This window comes from Hyperolius riggenbachi, chromosome 5 (assembly GCF_040937935.1).
Source record: "Hyperolius riggenbachi isolate aHypRig1 chromosome 5, aHypRig1.pri, whole genome shotgun sequence".
Lineage (NCBI taxonomy): Eukaryota > Metazoa > Chordata > Amphibia > Anura > Hyperoliidae > Hyperolius > Hyperolius riggenbachi.
The window spans coordinates 276365052-276388395 of NC_090650.1; the positions used below are offsets into that span (position 1 = coordinate 276365052).

A 23344-nucleotide genomic window follows, 5' to 3' on the forward strand; every position below is an offset into this window, starting at 1 on the left:
AATGTGGAACACCGCAGAAAATTATATGTATGTATGTATGTATGTATATATGTATATATAAAAACAAAGTAAAAAAGTTACAAAGTAAAAAGTTACAAGATTAAGAGCTTACAAAGATGCACACAAGACAGGTTGCCGAAATAAAAGGGAAAAATAAACGTTACCGCGTTGTTTAAACGTCATTGGCTGGAGAACGCCGCTTCGACCAGTAGTCGGGCAGCCCTTAGCGTCCTTGCTATTTCCAGAGAGCTACCAGTTACCATGCTATCCTAGCTGCTGTTTTATACTCTGAGATACGCCTGGAGGCTGCAACTTCCTTGGGGAGGGGAGGAACCAGTTTTAATTAAATCTCAGACATAATTCAATTTCCACATGTAAAAAATGGTTTTAAAAAGGACTTCCCCCACTCCAGGTGACAATTGATTAAGGCTTCCTCAACATTCCAGCCGGTAAAAGTCTATACATCAAAAGATTGTATAGCAGTAGGAGAACAGAGGCGCCAGCAGGATAAAAGTGGATAAAAACTTTAAAATTTGCTGGGAGGAAGTGGTGGACTTACCTCCATAAAGCAGACACGAAAGACTGTCTGAATAGTAGTCACATTTATTAATTAGTAATAATAATTGTGACTACTATTCAGACAGTCTTTCGTGTCTGCTTTATGGAGGCAAGTCCACCACTTCCTCCCAGCAAATTTTAAAGTTTTTATCCACTTTTATCCTGCTGGCGCCTCTGTTCTCCTACTGCTATACCGTGTCCACCCCTGGTGGAGGGGTGATCTACCCCCTTTCGCATCTACAGAGAGCGACTTCTTATCCCTGAGTGAGGACAGGTCTAATCGCCTCACCTGCCTATACAGTGGTTGCCTGTGTGGTAACCCATGTTTGTGAGTATAATTTTCTCACGATAACCTTTACTTCATTTATGCTTAACATACTACACTATATTGGGCTCTCGGTTTCTCTACACTTTATCAAAAGATTGTAGTTTGGGTGAAGCTTCCTGGCTGTCATGTAAATTTCAAACCTTCCTGTGTCAGCTTCCCCTGTCCCCAAGATTCTGGTAGTATTGCTTTGTATAATGGGACAATTGCTGACTCCTGAGTTCAAAAGCCATGCCGACCAGCCTATTTTTCCTCAATTGGCAGCTAATTAGCAGTACCCTGCTACCCCAGGAATACAAAGCAAATTTAGTTTTACAGACAATCACACCTGGGACAGCAGATCAAAGGTGACTGCTTGTGGCCTAATGAGCCACTTCCTTGCCCCAGGCTAGCACCCAAGGTAACCGCTTCCTCCTAGCAGAAATACACGTGACGCAGACAGGAAAATGAAGAAATATTATCCTTACATCATAAGCACCCCAGTATATTCCTGACAGGATATATGGTGGAAAACTGTCACCAAAACATACATCTCATCCCTTGGTCCCATACATTGTTTAACCTCCTTAGCGGTAATCCCAATCAAGCTCTGAATGGAAATTCGCAGCCCAGAGCGGTAATCCCGTGCCTGAGTTAGTTATGTGCAGGAGCTGCTGCAGATCTCTCTGTGGTATTTTTTTTTTCTTCTTGTTTTTAGGGTCTAAAAGCTTGTGAAAAATGCACACGGCTTTTAGACCCTAAATCTGGAAATAATCATCACGCCAGGGAGGTTAATAAAGCTGTCTATTTGTGCCCACAGTTCTCAAATCCAAGGATGTGACCATAACATGATTGAAGTCCAGCCCCTTATGGCAGTGCTAGCTCTCATTTACAGATGCTTGTCAATTATTTTCGTTATCCAGGCAAACGTTATTGAGAAAAAAAAAAAGCTGTGTTTATTTTCCTTCAGGTCATCTTTAGGACCATTTTACACTTAAAGGACATTCGAGGTGAAAATAAACTGAGAAAAAACATTGCATCTATCCTTCTCCTAAAAATGACTTTTTTAGATATCCCACAGTTTTTTATATTTAAATCTAGTTTTTAAGTTTTTACTGTTTCATTGTCTCTGCTTAAAGGAGTTATCCGGGCTATAGAAAGAAAATAAACGCTACTTACCGGGGACTTCCTCCAGCCCCAAGCTCCCAGGACCTCCCTCGCTGCACCTCTGCGCGCAGCCGTTCGCCGTAGCTCCGTCCCGGTCCCCGGCGATGACGTCAGAGCGACCTCCAGGTCGCTCTGTACTGCGGCTGCGCGAGCGGCGCTGTCAATCACCGCCACGTGGGCCGGAGCGGACTGCACAGGCGCAGAACTACCTGGAGGTTGCTCTGACGTCATCGCCAGGGACCGGGTCGGAGCTCCGGCGAACGGCTGCACACAGAGGTGCAGCGAGGGAGGTCCTGGGAGATTGGGGCTGGAGGAAGCCCCCGGTAAGTAGCGTTTATTTTCTTTCTATGACCCGGATAACTCCTTTAATGACACCTTCATTGAAGTATGCCAGAGCTCAAATCTATGAATTATTGACCCCTTTTATCTTTGTCTGCTTTCAGAAGACATTTACTGACAGGAAAGTTTTATGGCTGTAACTATTTATCAGTGAGGGTTATGCAATAGTTTGACCCAGTCCGAACCAGTCCTGACCCAGATAGAAACTGCCACTTGCATACCTGATGATTAACTTTCAGACAGAGAAAATAAAAAAAAGACACATCCTAGTTATTTTTGTGTGCTTGGCACTGTACATACACATCTATCTCATCATGTCACATATCAGACCTGTTCTGTCCTTTAATGTGTTGTGTCGAGTTCTTTTGCGTCCCATTTTGGCAAATGGGGTCCAACGTGACACAACTCAACACAATGCATTAAGTGTAAAAGGGCCCTTTTGGCCAAATCTCTACTGCTGACTGTAAATAACTAGAAAGTAGTACAGTTTGCGGTTTACTGCAAGGGATAAATGCAAAGTTACAATGCTTCCTGCTCCGTGTAGCTAATAACTTATGCAGAAATATGTACTCTTCAGGATGTATTTCGAGCAATAAAATGATCATTATTGGAAAAAGTTTCCACTTGGAGGGGATTTACAACATACCAGCAGTTAACTACAAACTGAAATGAACAGATTTTAATACCATAATATTACAACATGGCCTATCATGGAAAATCCTTTAACAAAGGTGGAATTTCGCTTTTAAGCATTTATTATCTCTACAGATGTCATTGGAACTGTTGTGCCAGAAATGGAGGATGGCCTAGTATGTTCTAGTCATTGACAATATATTTCTGCACAAACAACTTTACCTATATAGGAAATACGTACTTTTAGGCCTCTTTCACAGTGCGAAGTTAAAGTCGCAAGTTAGAAAATGTTCCAACGCAGACTATTGCACAGCAATACAAAGTCTGTGCGACATTCACAGTGCACACGTTGCGTTGTGTGTAACGTGTAGCAATATTTAGAAAGTGCTGCATGCTGTGCGTTTAGCAATACATTTGCTGCGTTGTGTGTTGCACATGCTCAGTAATGGTTTTTTTAAATGTAACGCATGCGCCGTTTTCGTTTCATCAGTATGCGACGAAAACGGCGCACCAAGAGACACATAACTTAGTACAAAATGACATCCAATTTTATAACCTACATGCGCTGCGTTAGGAGCACGTTGTGCGTCCTTAACGTCGCATCAAACACAACGTCTTAGTGTGAAAGAGCCCTAAAGGACAACTGAAGTGAGATGGACATGGAGGCTGCCATATTTATTTCCTTTTATGCAACACCAGCTGCCTGGCAGTCCTGCTGATCCTCTGCCTCTAAGGGCTTGTTTCCACTGTTGCGACGCGATTTCGGCCACATTCCGACGCTTGTAAAAACGCATGCGGATGTGTTTCCACATGCGTTTTTACCCGCGATTTCGCCTGCGATTTCGCATGGCAGGGTGCCATGCGAAATTAACCATGACACTGCCAGGGCTAAATAAAATTGAAAAAGGTGCGAAATCGCACGCGAAATCGCGGGTAAAAACGCATGTAACAAACGCATGCGTTTTTACTATTAAATACATTAGCGGCGATTCGCACGGATTCCCGACGCAGGCGAAATCGTTGGCTCTTTTGTGCGTTTTTTTCATGCTGAAAAAAACGCACCTCAACAACGCTACAGTGGAAACAGGCCCATCCACTTGTATTACATGTGCGGATCTGCATGCGTTGGACGCATGCAGATTCGCGATAGTGGGAACGAGCCCTAATACTTTTAGCCATAGACCCAGAACAAGCATGCAGCAGATCAGGTGTTTCTGACATTGCTGTCAGATCTCACAAGATAAGCTGCATGCTTGTTTCTGGTGTTATTCGGATATTACTGCAGCAAAATAGAGCAGCAGGGCCGCAAGTGCAACTGGCATTGTGTAAAAGGAAATAAATCTGACGACCTCCATATAGTTAACCACTTCAGGTTCCCTTTAAGTGAGCCCTATTTAGCTCCATATGCCGTGCATATACCATCTATGCTGCATATTTTTCAGTGTGATAAGTATACCTATATTTTAACGGTTTGTAAGAAACCTCTTCATAACTCTTATTTTCCCTCCTTTCCACTGGCTTACAAAGTCTTAAAAGTTAAGCCATCCGGATCCAGCTGATTGGTGCTGCAAGCTAAATGAGCAGTTTAAACCGGTGAATGGTCTGTACCATGCCTGTAAACGATTTTGTATTTCGGCATGCCTCAGTATTTCATAAGCTCCTTAGACTAAGATAACCATTATAAGAAATAGGCAGGCAACCTTGTAAAAGTCAATAAAATGCTGGAAGGTCCAATTTAATAAGTGTTTGGACATATCTTGCTCAGGTGGGTTCTTTATGTCTTAAAGCTGGAAGATAGAGTTTAAATCCAATGTCTCTTGGGATGCCAGCACCTGGAGAAATGAGTCGAATCTCAACCTCCGAAATCAATGATTGCTGCTGGGTACTACATAATAAAACGGCAATATACATAAAAAGTCCATTTCAGCAGCAATCAACGTTTTGTTCTTGCAACTATAGTAGAAGGTAATCAGAAAAAAAGCATGCACTGAGTGATCGTTTGATCAATATAGCCTTTGATTATGTTAATGTCTTAGAAAACCATAATGCTTTGGTCACCTTTGCATGTTGTATTGAATAGCGCTTTGCTCTTTTCCTTTACATGTTTGTTGTGATAGCTGGGTGACCTGGGGTAGTTTTGTAGGATGTGCAAATTAAAGCACACCTGAAGTGAGAGGGATATAGAGGCTGCCATATTTATTTACTTTTCAAACAATGCAAATTGCCTCGCTGTCCCACTGATTATCTGCCTCTGGTACTTATAGCCATTGACTCTGAACAAGCATGCAAATCAGATGTTTGTGACTAAAGTCTGACTGGATTTACTGCATGCCTGTTTCAGTTGTATGATTCAGACATCTGCAGCCAGAGATCAGCAGGACTGCCAAGCAACTGGCATTGTTTAGGGGGAAATAAATGTTAACCTTCATATCCCTCTCACATCAAGTGTCCTTTAAAGCAGTTTTATTCTCTAATTATCAGATATAGATATTGATTAAAGTATGCAGGTGAAAGGAAAGCTTCTAAACTGGCCATAACGAGTACCTGAAATTTAGGGTAGAGGTACGGTCAAAGAATGTGGCCTGCAGGGATCAAGACTCAATTCCTTTGGTGACAGTTTAGGGCTGAGTACTATGGCGTGGGGAGGCGTGACAGCTTCCTGGTGCACGACAAGATAGCTTTCAGTGGGAGGGTTGATGAGAAAAATGGTGCACTCAGCAGAGACAATCCGGAACTCCAGCTCTCTCATCCATCAGGGAGGTTGTACACCCACTAGATCAGATGCGCATGAGCTGTTTTGCTGTGTGTCCGTAGATGTTGCAATAAATTAGATTAGACTTTTATCGAATCATCTGTGAAGCGGGAGATTTCTGACTAACATTGATGTGGCTCATTGATGTCCTGCTCCTGAGTAAATGACCGCATGTGTGGGGGTTGCAGCAGCCCCTCTTTCCTCCTGCTCATTGTTCCATGTGATTTTTCAAATTTTTACAATTACACAAATTTTTAACTCCTTCATGATTTTCCCCTAAAGTACTAGTAAGGCTGCATATTTGTTAATGAATAGCAATTTCAAATAAAGCAGTTCATTTGGGCTTTGCCATTGGCGCTCTAGTTGATAGCCATGACCAGCGGCTATTACAGGTAATTTCAGTGCCCGAGCACCGGTAAAGGTAGATGATGGTGATTTGTACACCATACAAATTTTTTAAATATCTGTTCAATTCAAGAATAGCAATCAATTTTTCTAACTGTAACAATTCAAAAATCTGACCAATGTACCACACACCATGTTCATTTTTTCCCCAATCTCCAATTTTTCCCCAATCCTATATAAAATAATTGAAAGCTCAGAAAAAAAATTATTGGGACTGTACATCAACTAATTGACAATCCATTGCACACCATACAATTCTTGATAAAGTGGGTCTGAAACTTCCAACATGTCCAGTCTCCAAAAATAAAAAAAAATGGGAAATTCGATCGGATTTATCAATCAAAAAACAAAAAAAACTCGATTTTTAGGGACAACTGATTGAAATTATCGAATTGGTGAAGAATTGGATCTTTTAATTGTATGGTGAATGGCCACCATTAGGCATTGGCGAGGGGCAGATGAGGCATTGAGAAAGAGGCATTATGTGAGAGTAAGGTTAGCCACAGTAAAATAATGGTAAAGATAACCGATTTTATTTTACTACAGTATCCAATTACTTGGTACATGGTACAATATCGGTAATTCACCAAAATGCTGTTTGCGGATATCTCCAGCACTAATTCCCACGGTGCCAGTTTTTCATGTACGCATTTTAAATTCTTTAAACATAACTTAAAACATAGTTAAGCTGCGTTGTACTCTGGTAGTTTATTGTGAATATAAATATTAGGACCGGAAAAATACTTTTTCAGTAGAGCTAAGGTCAGCATAACTTTGGTTTTGCATTGCTGTAGTGATAAAAGTTGGTTTAAGTATTCAAAGTGTTGAAGGATTGGAAACATGCTTCAGTTTCTTTGCAAAGTCTGATTAGGCTTCCAAGTTCTAAGTAATAATTAACTGCATAACTAATCCAAAGAAAGTCCTATCTTTGGTAATGAAGGATGGAGATTGTTTTAGTTGGCTTTACTTTAGTAGCAAGAAGATAACTTTTTTTTCTTTCTTGAACAGCAGTGTGATGTTTGTTCAGCTTGCATAATAAACCTACTATCCTACAACTTAGAATCTTACCTGCAACTGTGCAAACCTTTGTTGGAAGGACTACTACAGACGGTTTCCACTTAGGGCTCGTTTCCACTATTGCGGTGCGGAATCGCCTGGATTCCACCGCTGATTAAATCGCACGCGGATGCGATTCCCCATGCGTTTTTGCCGCGAATTCGCATAGCTGAGGGTATATGCGATTTTAACCATGTCACTGCCTGTGTGAATTTACATTGGTACCTATGCGAATTCGCGGCAAAAAACGCATGGGGTAACCGCATGCAATTTCCCTACTAAATACATTGCATGCGATTCGCATGCATTCCACTCGCAGGCGAATTCTTTTGTGCTTTTTTTCACCGCTGAAAAAAACGCACCTCAACAACGCTACAGTGGAAACAGGCCCATCCACTTGCATTACATGTGCGAACGCATGCGGATTCGCAATAGTGGAAACGAGCCCTCAAAAGCATAGAAAGCTTGTGAAGTAGTTGAACCACTAGGCTACCAGCTGTAGTTGTTTGCCTGTGCTGATTACTATTTCTGAGACCTTTGAAAGTGGCTATCATTTAACATAGCGAGCTTTACAACTTGTCATGAAATGGTTGCAAGTGGTATCCCTTCATTCTCTGTGGATAAAAGGGACAAATTGGCCAGTACTGCAAGTCGCGGGGTAAAAAATGGATTTCAGTAGGTTCAAGTAACCTTAATGCCCAATGTGAAATAAATATAAGCATATCAACACTTTCCCTCATCTTAAAGGGACACTTAAGTCAGGAATAAAAAATCATTTTTACTTGACTGAGGTTTCTACCAGCCCCCTCCAGCTGTCCCGTGCCCTCGAAGTCACTCACGGGGCCTCCGGTCCCCCACTGCCAGCTAGTTTCGTTTTCGCAGACAGCCCCTGACAGGGAGTCTGCGGGCTTTCTGCGCAGGCCCGGCCACGTGTATCCTTCTTCATGTTCCTGTCCTCAATAGCATCCTGAACAGGTGCAGGACAATATTGCGGACTGGAACGCGAAGAAAAATACTCGTGGCTAGGCCTGTCTGAGAAAACGAAACTAGCTGGCAACGGGGGATCTGGAGGCTCAGTGAGTGACTGCGAGGGCATGGGATGGCTGGAGGGGGCTGGTTGAAGCCCCAGCAAAGTAAAACTGATTTTTTTGTTGTTGTTTGTTTCTTTGTTTTTTTTTATTCCTGGCTTTGACCATTTTTTTTTCTTACCCCTTTGCCTTTTGAAGGGTCAAAAGATTAGCTCCAGTGTCATGGCATGGTGGAGTTCTCACTTCCTTGCACGGGTTTTGAATGTGGTTTATTGTATCTCTGCAATTTTAGGACGTTTTAGGTTTAAATCTGTTTAATAACGAAACATGCATACGTTTAATAAATCCCTGAAAAGTGAAGTAAAATAGAATAGGCATCAGATGTAGCTTGTTGCAGTAGCTAATTTTCACTTTGGAATATACAGCGGAGCTCCACTTTAACTAGACTTTTTTTTTTTTTTTTTTTTTAAATTCTGAAATGCCTGTTAGTAAGAATTAGCGGCCACCAGCGCCCCCTTTGTGATGCCATGTCTTATATAGGATATGAGCAGTAGTGAATTCATGACTACGCCGCCTGTAATCAATTTCTAAGACTTTGGCCTTGTTCACAGTGGTCAGTTGTAATTTTGCATGTCAACTCACTGCCCATATAATTCTATGGACCTGTTCACGGTACTGCGTTGTAACTGATCACATTATTCTAACTCGCTGCATGAAGGCTTTGTATTGAAGTCTATGTCCAGTCTCCATTGCAGATCAGTCACCATAGTGCATTATAATGCATGCGTTATGCAACTGACCACTGTGAACCTAGCCTTTTGTGCACTGTGTCAACTAGGTGACAGAGCAGGAAGACACTGTGGAGAAGGATGACCCAGAATACTATGTGGGCACCAGAAAGGCAGGACATTTTTGGCATGAATCACCAACCTATACAGATTTGAAACAGATTGACCTAATGTGGATTGAATCTGAAAAAACAAACAAGCTGAACTGTCTCTGGCCATTTTGTGATTTTATTTTTGACTCTGCACAGGGGTTATTTCAGGAGAACATGCTTCTGTACTTGGAGTGGCTTGGAATGTGTCCAGAGTGTTGAACTCTGAGTATGCTTATATAGATTATTTAGATAAAGATCATTAATTTGATCCTGCAGAGGAGGATTCTGAATTACAGAGCTTTCTGTTGTAATGTCTGCATGAAAATAGCAAGGTAAGAGACCAGGGAAAAGCCACACTTTAATTTACTCAGTAATGGACTCATTGTTGCCATTTTGCATTACATTTGCATGTCTGCTTTTTACCTTCTGTAATTGATTGGCAATAAACAGAAATGTGGCCCATATTTGCTTTGCAAAGTCAAACAATTAAAAAATATACCGGAATGATTTTTCTTTTGTCCACGTTGTTCTACCCCATCTCTCTGCATGCATGTCTGCACAATCATCACTGGGTAGAAATTCAGTTAAAGATAAACTGTAGGTAGTCTACAGTTAACAAATGAGATAGGGACTGTGCCATTTTTATCCTCTATACCAGGGGTAGGCTCTCCAGCTGTGATAAAACTACAAATCCCAGCATGCATTTGCCTTTATTAATCATGAGTGTGACTGTCAGACTCCTGCAATGCATTGTGGGACTTGTAGTTCCTTAACAGCTGGAGAGCCAACGTTCCCTACCCCTGCTCTATACCCTCCTGTGCCTCCAGTGTCCCCCTCTGTGTCACCTCTATTCCTGAGTGCCTTCAGTGTCCCTCTCTGTCATCCTTGTGCCCTAGTGCTAGTGTTCCGCTCGGTCTCTCCCACTGTGTCACCTCTGTCCCCATGTGCCCTCATTGTACCACAGCAAAGTGTGATTAACGCTCCTGGCGGCCTATTAAAAACCGCCAGGGGGCAGCGCTGCGTTTTTTTTTGTGTGTTTTTTTTAATCCTAGGGCTCGCTACATGATAGCCGCTGCTCAGCGGCATCCCCCCAGCCCCTCCGATTGCCTCCGGCAATAGGCGATCAGGAAATCCCGTTCAAAGAACGGGATTACCTGGAGGGCTTCCCCGTCGCCATGGCGACGGGGTGGGATGACGTCATGGACGTTGTGACGTCTAAGGGAGACCCGATCCACCCCTTAGCGCTGCCTGGCGCTGATAGGCTAGGCAGTGCAGGGGGGGGGGTTCTGCGCGGCGCGGATAGCAGCGAATCGGCGCGGGGCGGCGGCGATCGGTGTGCTGACGCAGCTAGCAAAGTGCTAGCTGCGTTCAGGGGAAAAAAAATTACGCAGATCGGCCCAGCAGGGCCTGAGAAAACCTCCTGCGCGGCTTACCCCGAAGGTTAAACCTTTTTCTTTAAAAAAAAATGTTTTAAACAAAATGTTGACTTGTTCCCACAGAATCAAATTTCACATTTTTTGACGGTTTGTATCAGCGGGTCAAGTCGAGTTCCCAAAAGACCAATTTTACGCGTGATCGCCGTCCTATACAGAGTATAGTGCAGGAAAATCGCGTAGCAATCGCACTGCTATGCAATAGTGTTTTATTTTCCCTGTGATTCAGCGTTTCTCATCAGAAAATGCAGATGCATTGTAATCGCGTCGTACTCTCTAAGGATCGCGTTGTACTCCTGAAGGATCACAGCACACTCCCTGCAGGGCAAATTGTGAGAAACGGGATCAAATTGCACAGTGATCACATTTCTCAGTGGAAAACGGCCATAAAATTTATTTACGCGCTCTTTTCAAAATTAGATTGGCACATATGTGGTGATTAAAAATGATGATGCCTGGAGATATAAATAACTTCCTGCTCGCTTGAGGTTTCTTTTAAAATTGAGGCTGAACACCAGCACAGCTAACCCCAATCTTGACAGGCTGCACAATTTTATCCACTTGTCAAACTGGGAACTGGTGATGCTTGAAACTGAGGGGACCGTGATCTTTGTGATTTCCATTCACAATAACTATAATGAACATGGTGCTTTTTTCAGGAACTGCATGGGTGGTCTACAAATGTTAACTGGTTGATTGTGTACAATTTGCAGATTCTTTTTCGCTGTGTGGCCCTTTCTGCTATTTTAAAGTAGAGATACAGTCAGGTCCATAAATATTGGGACATTGACACAATTCTAACATTTTTGACTCTATACACAACCACAATGGATTTGAAATGAAACCAACTCGATGTGCTTTAACTGCAGGCTGTCAGCTTTAATTTAATTGGTGTTTACATCCAAATAAGGTGAACGGTGTAGGAATTACAGCAGTCTGCATATGTATCTCCCACTTGTTAAGGGAGCAAAAGTAATGTGACAATTGGCTTCTCAGCAGTTCCATGGCCAGGTGTGTCAAGCCATCCATCATTAGGTTGAAAAAACAAAACAAAACCATCAGAGAGAGCAAAAATATTAGGTGTGACAACTGTTTGGAACATTCTTAAAAAGAAGGAACATACCAGCGAGCTCAGCAACACCAAAAGACCACAGAAAATAACTGTGGTGGATGACCGAAGAATTGTTCCCCTGGTGAAAAAAAACACCCTTCACAACAGTTGGCCAGATCAAGAACACTCTCCAGGAGGTAGGTGTATGTGTGTCAAAGTCAACAATCAAGAGAATACTTCACCAGAGAGAATACAATGGGTTCACCACAAGATGTAAACCATTGGTGTGCCTCAAAAACAGGAAGGTCAGATTAGAGTTTGCCAGGACATCTAAAAAAAAAAGTCTTCACAGTTCTGGAAGAACATCGTATGGACAGATGAGACCAAGATCAACTTATACCAGAGTGATAGGAAGAGAAGAGTATGGAGAAGGAAAGGAACTGCTCATGATCCTAAGCACACCACCTCATCAGTAAAGCATGGTGGTGGTAGTGTCATGGCGTGGGCATGTATGGCTGCCAATGGAACTGGTTCTCTTGTATTTGATATGATGTGACTGCTGACAAACAGTAGGAGGAATTCAGAAGTTTTTCGGGCAATATTATCTGCTCATATTCAGTCAAAAGCTTCAGAACTCATTCAACGGCGCTTCACAGTGCAGATGGACAATGGCCAAAAGCATACTGCAAAAGCAACCAAAGAAATTTTGGAGGAAAGAAGTTGACTGTTATGCAATGGCCAAGTCAATCACCTGACCTGAATGGGATTGAGCATGCATTTCACTTGCTGAAGGGAAAATGTCCCAAGAACAAGCAGGAACTGAAAAAAGTTACAGTAGAGGCCTGGCAGAGCATCACCAGGGAGGAAACCCAACGTCTGGTAAAGTCTATGCGTTCCAGACTGCAGGCTGTAATTGATTGCAAAGGATTTGCAACCATAAACTTTCAGCACATTTACAAGCAAAATAATCACTCAAAGTAAGTTGTTTCTGATTAAATTCATTTTTCTATTACTTACCCTAATTGTATTGCTCTTTGGGAGTTTAAAAAAGTAACATAGATAAGGTGAAAACAGGTGAGAAAGCTTTGTGAATCATTCCCAATGTGTTCATTTCATTTCAAATCCATTGTGGTTGTGTAAAGAGCCAAACATTTTACAAATTTGTCAATGTCCCAATATCTATGGACCTCACTGTATGACCCAATATGTCAGAGTAAGTGCAGTGATGGTTCAGTAGAAGGTGTTCCACTACTTAGCTGATGTACTTTCTATTTTTTTTTAAAGTTATTTTTCAGAGTTCGAATTGTTTGTTTTTTTCAGAGGTTCTTGTGCATGTTACAATTTGGGTATTCAGCTAAATGTGTGTATATATATTTATTTACTTGATAGATTATAAGTGTAATCTCTTGTTCTTATGCAGAGAGTCCAGATCAAGCAGACTTATGGCTACTGAATAGTTGCACGGTGAAGAGCCCAGCTGAGGATCACTTCAGGAACTCTATAAAGTAAGTGCTCCAACAGATTCATGAAAAATTATCTGATATATTCTGATTCGGGAAAGCCTGTATACAACCAAACCATGACTTTGAACTGTGCCGTCCATGGATATGAATAATACTTCATAACCCATGCCTGTGGCTTTCCTGCAGTCACTGTTCTTTGATCCGCAAATGCAGTCTGTGTACATTATTCCATTTCTCCTCTGCATTTTTAGACCAGAAACCCTTGTCCAAGTGTTCCTGTTTTATAATGCAGCTGCCTGTTTAAGAGGCTTCTGCTACCTCTGTGTGGCTTTAAAGTAAGCTTGTTGGCAAGTCTAAAAATTGCTTTAAATGCTATACGCTCTTGCTCTCTGACTGCTATTTCTATGCAAGTGTACAGTGACACTTCAGTTAGATCAGTAAACTGTGCTTACTGAGTTTTTCCCATTGGCCAGCTGTCAATCTCTCTTCTGATATTGTTGAAGGACTAAAAGGCGCTGTCAGTGTGACATTGTCTTCTCTGCCTTATCCTGCACATCAATCTTTTAAATGAGAACTGTAGTGAGAGATATATGGAGGCTGCCATATTTATTTCCTTTTAAGCAATACCAGTTGCCTTGCAGTCGTGCTGAGCTATTTGGCTGAAGTAGTGGCTGAATCACACCAGAAACAAGCATGCAGCAAATCTTGTCATATCTGTCAAAATTGTCAGAAAAACCTGATCTGCTGCATGCTTGTTCAGGGTCTATGGCTGAAAGTATTAGAGGCAGAGGATCAGCAGGATAGCCAGGTAACTGGTATAGCTTAAATGGAAATAAATATGGCAGCCTCCATACACCTCTCTCTACAGTTCTCTTTTAAGCATTAGGGCCAATTCAGATGTACGGTTGCCTTAGTCTTTCCCTGTAGTTTACTTCTGTACAGTCACGTATTGAGATGAGTGGGAGCATTCATCTCCCCACTGATTGCCATTGTTTAAACAAGCGCCATGGTCAATCGAGTTTTCCTAGGTGCTACATGTGGCTCATGACATTGGTGGCGATAATGGTTACGGCATCCCCCTAGGGCTCAAAAAGCAGGAATTAATCAATGGCAAATGATGCCAAATGTTTTTCTGCATGGTGGCAGAAAAGTGTTTGGCCTTGGCAAAATGAGCAGCTGGCTGTATGAGCCTGCCCTTAAGCATGAGCCCAATGAAAGGAGTATTGTGAGCAATGTTCTCTAAACCATAACCCTTATGGTTGTTTATATACCTATATCTACCACCACATGGTTTAAGCAGAAATGTGCCCTGGATAAGCAGTGTCAAAATGTGTTTCTCACCCTTTTTAGAGGAAACCTGTAATGTCCGTCCCCCCCCCCCCCCCCCCCCAAAAAAAAAGGGAACTTACCTGGGGGTTCTACCAGCCCCCTGCAGCTTCCCTGTGCCCGCGCTGTCTCTGAACGATTTTCCAGTACCCCGTAGCGGCTCTGTTATCGCAAGTTGCAGTCCACTGCGCCTGCGTGGCCCGGGCTTCGCACGTCCTCGTTTGCATCCCCCTTATTTGGAGCGTCCTGCACAGGCGTAGTGCAAGGTTTTCTCGTACTGCACCTGAGCAGGACGCTCCTGGGGTGTGCGCGGCCAGGGCCGTGAAGATGCTGTCAACTTGCAAGTTGGCAGTAACGAAACTGAGCTGCAGCGGGGGACTGGAGGATCGTTCAGAGACGGCACAGGGGGTTTTCAGAAGCCCCAGGCAAGTGAAACTTTTTTTATTTTGGGGGTGGGGTGCATTACAGGTTTCCTGTAAGCAGTGTATGTGGCATTCATTACCATGCTTCTGATAGGATGACACAGAGTTTACAACTCACTTTTTTACAGTTGCTTTGTAGAGGTAGAACTCAAGGCTTTTTTTGCTTCAGAGCATTGCAGAACTAGGTTAAAGGGACTCCGAGCAGTGCAGAAACTATGAAAAGATGCATATCATTTTAAAGCTCTCTTTCTCCTCTTTCCAATGATATATAAACCACCACCCTACGTCTTTTAGTTTTCGCTATTTTCGCGATTGAAATTGCCGCGACCGCGATTTCGATCGCGAAAATAGAGAAAACTAAAAGGTGTAGGGCAACGATTTAGGTGTCGTCAGAAAGAGGAGAAAGAGAGCTTTAAAATGATATCCATCAAGCCATAGTTATATTGTATTACACAGGACGACACTTTCCCCAGTGTCAGCAGCTCCATTCTGCTGAATGCAGCTTCTGACTTTGACAAAAAGTCGCCCTGTGTAATACAATATAACTATGGCTTGATGGATATCATTTTAAAGCTCTCTTTCTCCTCTTTCTGACGACACCTACATCGTTGCCCTACGCCTTTTAGTTTTCTCTATTTTCGCGATCAAAATCGCGGCCGCGGCAATTTCAATCGCGAAAATAGCGAAAACTAAAAGGCGTAGGGTGGCGGTTTATATATCATTGGAAAGAGGAGAAAGAGAGCTTTAAAATGATGTGCATCTTTCCATAGTTTCTGCACTGCTCGGAGTCCCTTTAAATATTTATAAAAAAATAATAATAATAATAATAATTAAAAGGGTGAATGAGAGCAGTACAAAGATAATTACAGACCCCCCCCCCCCCCCTTACTAAACAGCACAATAGGATTACAAGAGAGATTTTGTACTTGCAGTAAGTGTTCTATTTGCCTTACTCCATTACAGTTAGGTAATTTAGGCTGCTTGGTGTAAGGCCCGGTTCACATTAGCATTCCCTGTCCGGATTCGCCTGATCGGATCCAGACCGTATACTGTACTAACGGAACGTACGTTCCGCATAGCAATGCAAAGTCTATGCGGACGTTCACATGCGTCCGTTCTGTACAGAATGGAGCCGGATCGGATCCGGACTCCGGACAGTTTTCCAACATGCGCTATTTTTCGGGTCCGGTCATCCGGCCCACGCACCCGGGCCGGATCCTGACCCGAACATGCGGCCATGCTGTGCAATGAGAAACGGATGTTTCTCATCACACTGGCAATAGGACCGGATGCTTCCAGCACCGGTCCTATGCCACTTGGGGGGCCCGGACTACACACCGGTATCTCCCATGCTTGCGGTGCCTTTCTGGCACTGCAATGTATCTAGTTCCGGCTACTTTATTGTAGCAGGAACTGATACATTCCGGATCCGCAACTGGTGGCAACTTGTGGCCACCGCAGAGACTAGTACGGTCTCTTTGCGGCCTCCGGACCCGGACCCCCGGACACTTGCGGATTCAAACCGCAAGTGTGAATGTGGCCTTAGCTCCTCCTTAAAGAAAACCTGAACTGAAAATTAAAAGTCAAAATAAGCATACACAAGTCATACTTACCTTCCATGTAGTCTACTCCTCAGTGCGTTTCTCCTGTCCCGCGTCCTGTTTGTTCACTGTGATCAAGGGAATTTTCTGTCCTCCATTTTGAAAATGGTCAGCACACAGTTAAACTGTAACATCGCCCACTTGAGCCATAGGGAAACATGGACATTACCTGGTACATCAGTTTTCCTCTCAGCTATAACTGACAGCAACTGATATTTTACTGACAGCAACTGATATATTTCAGATCTGACAAAATATTGTCAGAACTGGAAGGGATTATTGTCAGAAGAAAATGGTGAGCTTCTGAGAGGAACTGATGGCAAGGTTAGTATGTAATGTTTATTTGAAGTTACCTCATGTGTTTATTTTAAATATTTTTCCCAGGGTCGTCTCCAGGACAGCACCCATATGAGATAAATTCCCTCCATATACAATTGGACAGGAGAAGGTTAAAATTAGCATACCCAGCAGCAGTATACATATATGTACAACCCTAAATGAACTTACATCCAGTTTAATTCCTGTCCACGGAAGGAGGAGTATCGATCAGGAGAGTCCATGTCAGGCGGCAGGCTCTGAGCGGCTGTTCCCCCCGGTGTATACACCAGCCAGTCGGATTGATGTGGGGAGAGGACGCTGGTCTCCGAATTACAGACCTCAGACGCTAGGATTTATGGGGCGAGAAGCTGTGCGGGCAGTGCGCGTGCAATGATCGGCGTTGCGGAGGTGGGATTGGCTCATCCGGGTCAGGTGACCAGGAGGAAGCCTGGGCACGCCCCTCCAGGAAACAGCGGAAGCTGGACGGGCGTGGGGGCGGCATGGAGCGGTGAGCGGCAAGATGCTGAACGCCGTCCAGAATTAACCCCTTCATTGCTGGCGGCAAAGTAAGTCCAGGCTGAGGGTCAGGAGGGAACGTATGTGCATGGTTGTTGGTGCGGGGGAAGCCTTTCAGTGGCCGAACCAGGCAGGTATATAAAGCAACTCGGTCTGTTTTCCATGACTCTCATTTACCATGGAAGGATCAGACATATCTCCGCAGGGATCTGCTGAGCAGAGCTCCAGTGCTGGTCTGGTATGTAGTCCCACAGTGTGGGCATTATTTCTTGTGGTCTCTTTTATTATTATAGATAGTAATTTAGTTCCTTTCTTTTTCTTGCTTGTAGCCCAAGCTGGATAAAGCTGACAAGCCGGTTAAAGGAAAGGAAACAAAAGCTGAATCAGGCCATTCTTCAGCGCAATTGCCAAAAACGGAGCAAAAGCGTAAAGAGAAGAAGTGTGCTTTATGTGCAGCAAAATTTTCAACTACATCAGGAAAAAGTTTGTTATTCCTGTACTCAGAAAGTGGTTAAAGAGACTCCGTAACAAAAATTGCATCCTGTTTTTTATCATCCTACAAGTTCCAAAAGCTATTCTAATGTGTTCTGGCTAACTGCAGCACTTTCTACCATCAGTCTCTGTAATAAATCAATGTATCTTTCCCCTGTCAGACTTGTCAGGCTGTGTCTGGAAGGCTGCCAAGTTCTTCAGTGTTGTGGTTCTGCTATGAACTCCCCCTTCCAGGTCCCTCTATGCACACTGCCTGTGTGTTATTTAGATTAGAGCAGCTTCTCTCTTCTCTCTTCTCTCTTATCTTTTACAAGCTGGATAAATCGTCCTCTGAGCTGGCTGGGCTTTCACATACTGATGAATTACAGACAAGGGCAAAGCTGTTTGCAGGAAGAAAAGAGCAGCCTGAAACTTCAGTGCATGAGAGATGCAGGGGGAAAGAAACACACAAATGATCTCTTGAGATTAAAAAGGAAGGCTGTATACTGCCTGCTTGTGTATGGATGTATTTTCTATGTGTGGGCATACTGTACATCAACCTACTTCCTGTTTTGGTGGCCATTTTGTTTGTTTATAAACAAACGTTTTTAAAACTGTTTTTAACCACTTTTAATGCAGCGAGGAGCGGCGAAATTGTGACAGAGGGTAATAGGAGATGTCCCCTAACGCACTGGTATGTTTACTTTTGTGCGATTTTAACAATGCAGATTCTCTTTAAAGAGGAAACCCCAACTATGTTTAAAGACCTTATGGGATGGATGAAGTCAGAAATAAAAGCTACTTTTCAATCCTATAAAGAGTCTGCCCCCTCTACCTCTTCAGCAGTGCCTGAATCATTACCACCTAAAGTTATTCCTTCCTCTCCCAAGACATTGATAACTGTTGGCGAATCTCAGCAGGGACAAAAGAGGAAATGGAATTCGGACTCAGAACATTCAGAGGGTGAAATCTCATCCCTGGAAGAAATGAGTGCGGTGGATGAGACCAGTGGAGAGCTGCTGGTCAGGTCTCTGGCAGTATTTTTTATGACATCCAGCCATTAGAAAGAAACCAATTTAGCCATTCAACCAGAACAAAGGTCACACCATTCTGCTTATATTTTAGTGCAATAAAAAGTTATCAGCTGCAAACTATTAAATTATTTATCAGAAATTCTGATTCTGACCAGTCTAAGAGATGGAATATGCTGGTTAAACTGTCTTTCAACATATCATTCTGGGGACAACTTCCAGGGCTAATCAGCCCCCTGCTTACTGTGGTTGGAGATGGTCTACCTGCATGTGTCTCTGAAGAAAGTCTACATTGTGATGTGCCATGAAAAGCTGTGTGGTGTTTTATTTATATTTTGAGATGCAGCACTGCTTCTGCTCAGAGAACAGAACCCATTTCTGGAAGAAGGTTTGCTGAATAAGACCAGATCAGGGAGAACTTTAGCCTGCAGTGGTGTATGTTCAATGAAAACCAAAAGCAGGCTGCTAACTTCAGCCATTTGCGTGCAAGCATATATGATCCTTGTCATAAAATAATTTATTTTCCTCTATGTGCTCCTGGTAATTGTTTGTATTGCCTTCCTGTACTCATTTTGCAGTGCCCACTTCTTCTACTGGACGACCCAAGTTCTTCATGTTTGGATGAAGGGATCACCATACATTTAGAGGTCTTCCCCTAGGCTCCAGCAGGTCCCCAGTTAACCTAGAATAGGTCTTCTTGAGAGAGATAAAGTGTTTGCTTATAGCAGCCCGTCATAATTCGAGCTTCATTTACAAATAGCACATACTCGATCTTGCAAGAACATAGATCTACTTTTTTCTTTTATGCCACTGTCCCCACTGTTAATTGGGCTCTGCAAAAGGAGTAACCCCTTAATATAGGATGGCTGGCGCTGTGTCCACTAGGTCTGTGGAGTTGGCTCAAAAATCAGTTGACTCCTCAGTTTATGAAACCTCTGACTCCAGGTACCCAAAAATTGCTCCGACTCCTTGATTCCACACATCTTGGCCCTTCTACTACTGCACTCTAGGAGGATGTACAAATAATATAAAAAGAGGTGTGATTCAAAGTGTATCTTTTATGCTTGGCATACACGGCTCAATTTTTCCGCTCAATTCTGCCGCTTCTCTTATCTTCTGCTCGTTTTTCTTATCTTTTTCCATTGTCCTCTATGCAGAATCGAGCGCGGAAACGATCCGGCGGGAGATCGGACGTGTCTGAAATGATGTATCAAGCCATCTAAATGACTCAGAATCGAGCCATGTATTCCCAGCATTAGTGTTGACACTTTGGCTGAAGAATGAAAGCCTCTCATGAGATATGAAGGCTGGGTACCTCTCAGTATGACTACCATATACTTTGTTCATTATCAGCTGGCACCCAGGTGTAGTACTCCTCTGTACAATTATTTCTGTCACAGGCTAATACTGATAAGTGAATATCCTCTATTTAGTGTATTCCAACACAACTTGCATTCAAGTTGTTTTTACCATTACTAGAGTTCCAACTTGTGAGTGTTTAAGTGCAGAGGGTTAGTGATTGTTTTATATGTAAATTAGACCACTCCCCTCAGAACTTCCTTTCCCATTTAAATCCTGGACCCTTTTAAAGTATTGCTTTCCTAGTTTGTGTGTATATTTCAGCAGCCATTGTGGTCTGGCTGGAGGCTGTAGCACTCCTGTTCCTTTGTCAGTGCAGCCCATTTAGATAATGGTGTGAGTAGTGCAGTATATTGCTCCCTGTGCATATGTACGTGTTCCCTAGAATGGTAGAACCAGACAGGCCTCAGCGTGAATCCCAGGTTCATGAGCATGAAATGTTGCTTGTTGACTGTTGTGGGTAGATTAGGGACCCTTTAGACTTACAGGGAATCTTAACACCGGTGAAAGGGTCTAATTTGGAATGTGTTGTGTACAAATCATTTTGGTAGCAAATATCCTCCATTTACAACTAAATACAACTTGCATTCAAGTTGTTTAGCGTTCCAGCTTGTTATGAGTGATTGAGTGCTGAGTGTTAGTGATTGTATAGCAAGATGCGATTTGTATTGACATAAAATGTGCAGTCATTACCTATGTCCTTCTTACACATTTTGTATAGTCCATTCTCTCTTCAAAGTTGTTCCCCTTTCTTATCCCTTTTAGTATCTTATTAGGTAATGTAGCCTTTCCCCCATCTCTCTAACTGCTCCGGTATTCTGGGTTTCAAGATTGCAAGTATTTCTTTGAGCACCTTTTTAGGAGGCTCCTAGAGTTACAAATGCAGAAATTTGCCTTCAATTTGAGTGTTTACCTTTTACATTTGCCTTTTTAAAATGGTGGTAGCCTGAATTTTATACAGCAACCCACTTATCAGAAATTTTAATTGGGCGAGGTTTAGCTAGGTAGTATTTGTTGTATTTTCTAACTATAATGCTACGTGTGCAATATATTCAAAGCTGTTTTTAGCACAGGTTCTCTTTAAGGCTAAATACATGTGGCACAAAAGGCATATTAACATACGTGTGGTAAACTGTATTGGTACTTATGCCATTGATGTAGTGCAGACATTTGTGGAAAGGCTCTGTGAGTAGAAAGTTATTGGCAGTTGAACTGCAAGGTGACACCAGTTGTGTTGGTCACTTGTGGCAAGAAAGAGTTACAGGAAACCTGTGCTATGAGAAATGTGGACAATACCATTCCTACACTTTAAGAAAATAAAATAATCCTCACTACCTGACTGCTAAACTGTTGTTTGGAACCTCTGTGCTTTCACATACTGATGAGGAATACTTGCTCAGAGGAGTTAATGACTTGGAACAAGTACTCAATTAAGTCAGGACACTTGATCTGCATTCTCATCATGGGATAGTAATTTTAAATCTAAGGGTAGAGAATTGGCATAGAAGCCAATGCGCTAGCAGCTTAAAGGGAAGTCATTAGTGCCAGTGTGTATATTTCTTCAACTATAAGCTTCCTTGAAGTGCCAAGAGTCCCCTGGCATCTGCACAGTGTTACCGGGTATAAAAGCAGAGCTGTATTTCAGTTGTTTATGTAGCTTGAAGTTCTGCCTAAGGGTGATTGCAATTTTACCTATAAACACACACATGTTGCCACGCAGTTATCGGAGGTTCAGGTGGCGTTCACAGCACAATTGCATTTGCATTTTCCAACAGAGAACGGGGGGAAAACATGGCAAACATTTTAAAATTGCTGGACTGCAAGAAAATTGCGCAGCACCATGATTACTTTGTGATTTTCCTGCACTATACTTTTTTACGCAAAAAATGCAGCAGGTCCATTGTTTGCGATTAGGCAAAATTGGTTCCCAATTAGTTAGTACTATTGAAGATGTACCTGTTGGATTTACATTATAGAGCCTGTATCCTTGCACATTGCTCATCGACCACCAAGTTCAGCAAATTGCAGACCAGGGAAAATCCCTAATCTGCTTGGCACATTGAAGGAAGGTTTGACTTTTGGATCAAGTTACCTGTAGATATTTAATGGTGGTCAACATGCTAAAGCCTTACATACAGGCTGAGTTCAGCTTAGGATGTATGTTATTGAAAGAGCGAGGGATTGATACTGATGAGGAGTAGAATGTCCATTACAGGCAAATACATAACCCATCAGCCAAGGAAAAGCCAACTAGCTGACTGCTGTTTCCCAAGCAGACCCTGGGACATCCAGCTGCCTGGAAATTCATCTGTAAGTTATGCCTAATGTACCTGCTACTGGAAGGCTGTTGTCTTGTTTGCAATCCCATTCATATTTTCAAAAACATATCTGTAAAGTGACTTAATGTCATGATGCTATGCTAAGCAGAACACCACTCCAGCTCACACGCCTGACATTAACACTTCCAATTGCTTAAAACAGTTTTTACATGTAGTTCCTCTCTCCAAAGGCAAACTACATATTTTTTTAATCGTTAGTTCTATTTTTTTTATACTCTGGTATGCTAAAGGCTCACTTTTTAAAGTGTAGTTATCAAATTTACAGAGTCAGCTTTCAAGACTTAGTAAGCTTTTCATCTTAGCCGCCATCTCTTCCAAGAAATTAAAGCTAGGATTAAAAGCTATAGTCTTATAGGCTTCTTGTTTGAATAAACTTATTTCCAAATACCATCCTACACACAATCTCTGTTCTACAAATAACAATCTCTTGTCCTCCTCTCTGGTCTTCCTCTTTGGTCACCTCTTCTCACTCCCACATACAAGACGTCTCTGGATCCTCTCTCCTGCTCTGGAACTCCCTCCTTCAACACATCCACCACTCACCCACACTTAGCCTTTTTTTAGGCACACTAAACTTGCCTTTTCAGGCAAGCGTACTCTAACTTAGGAGACTTTGGCTTCTGACCACCACTTTACCATTTCATACACAACTTCCAATCACCGATTTGTCCTATCCCTTAACACATTAGAATGTAAGGCCAATTGGCTCTCTTCCCCCCTTGTCTCTTAATGCTGTGTAATGTGCATACTTGATTTGTTCATTGCATCAGTGGTAATCCACCGTGGCCTTGTATTGTGAATTGCTGTATTTTTATGTTGTATTGCTTTAAATTAGCAAATACTTTGCTTATTTGCATCAGTTTTTTTGTAGTACAGGTAGTCCCCGACTTAC

At 42.6% G+C, this 23344-nt stretch overlaps 1 protein-coding gene across 3 annotated transcripts in view; it reads left to right on the forward strand.

The window, feature by feature from the left end:
• The window catches only part of CDKAL1 (CDK5 regulatory subunit associated protein 1 like 1), a 1042481-nt gene that overhangs the window by 88072 nt on the left and 931065 nt on the right, over positions 1–23344 (forward strand). For all 3 annotated transcript variants that reach the window (XM_068236967.1, XM_068236968.1, XM_068236969.1), the window contains exon 4: positions 13027–13111. In XM_068236967.1, coding sequence (XP_068093068.1) covers positions 13027–13111 — 85 coding nt within the window. The remainder of the gene's footprint in view (positions 1–13026; positions 13112–23344) is intronic.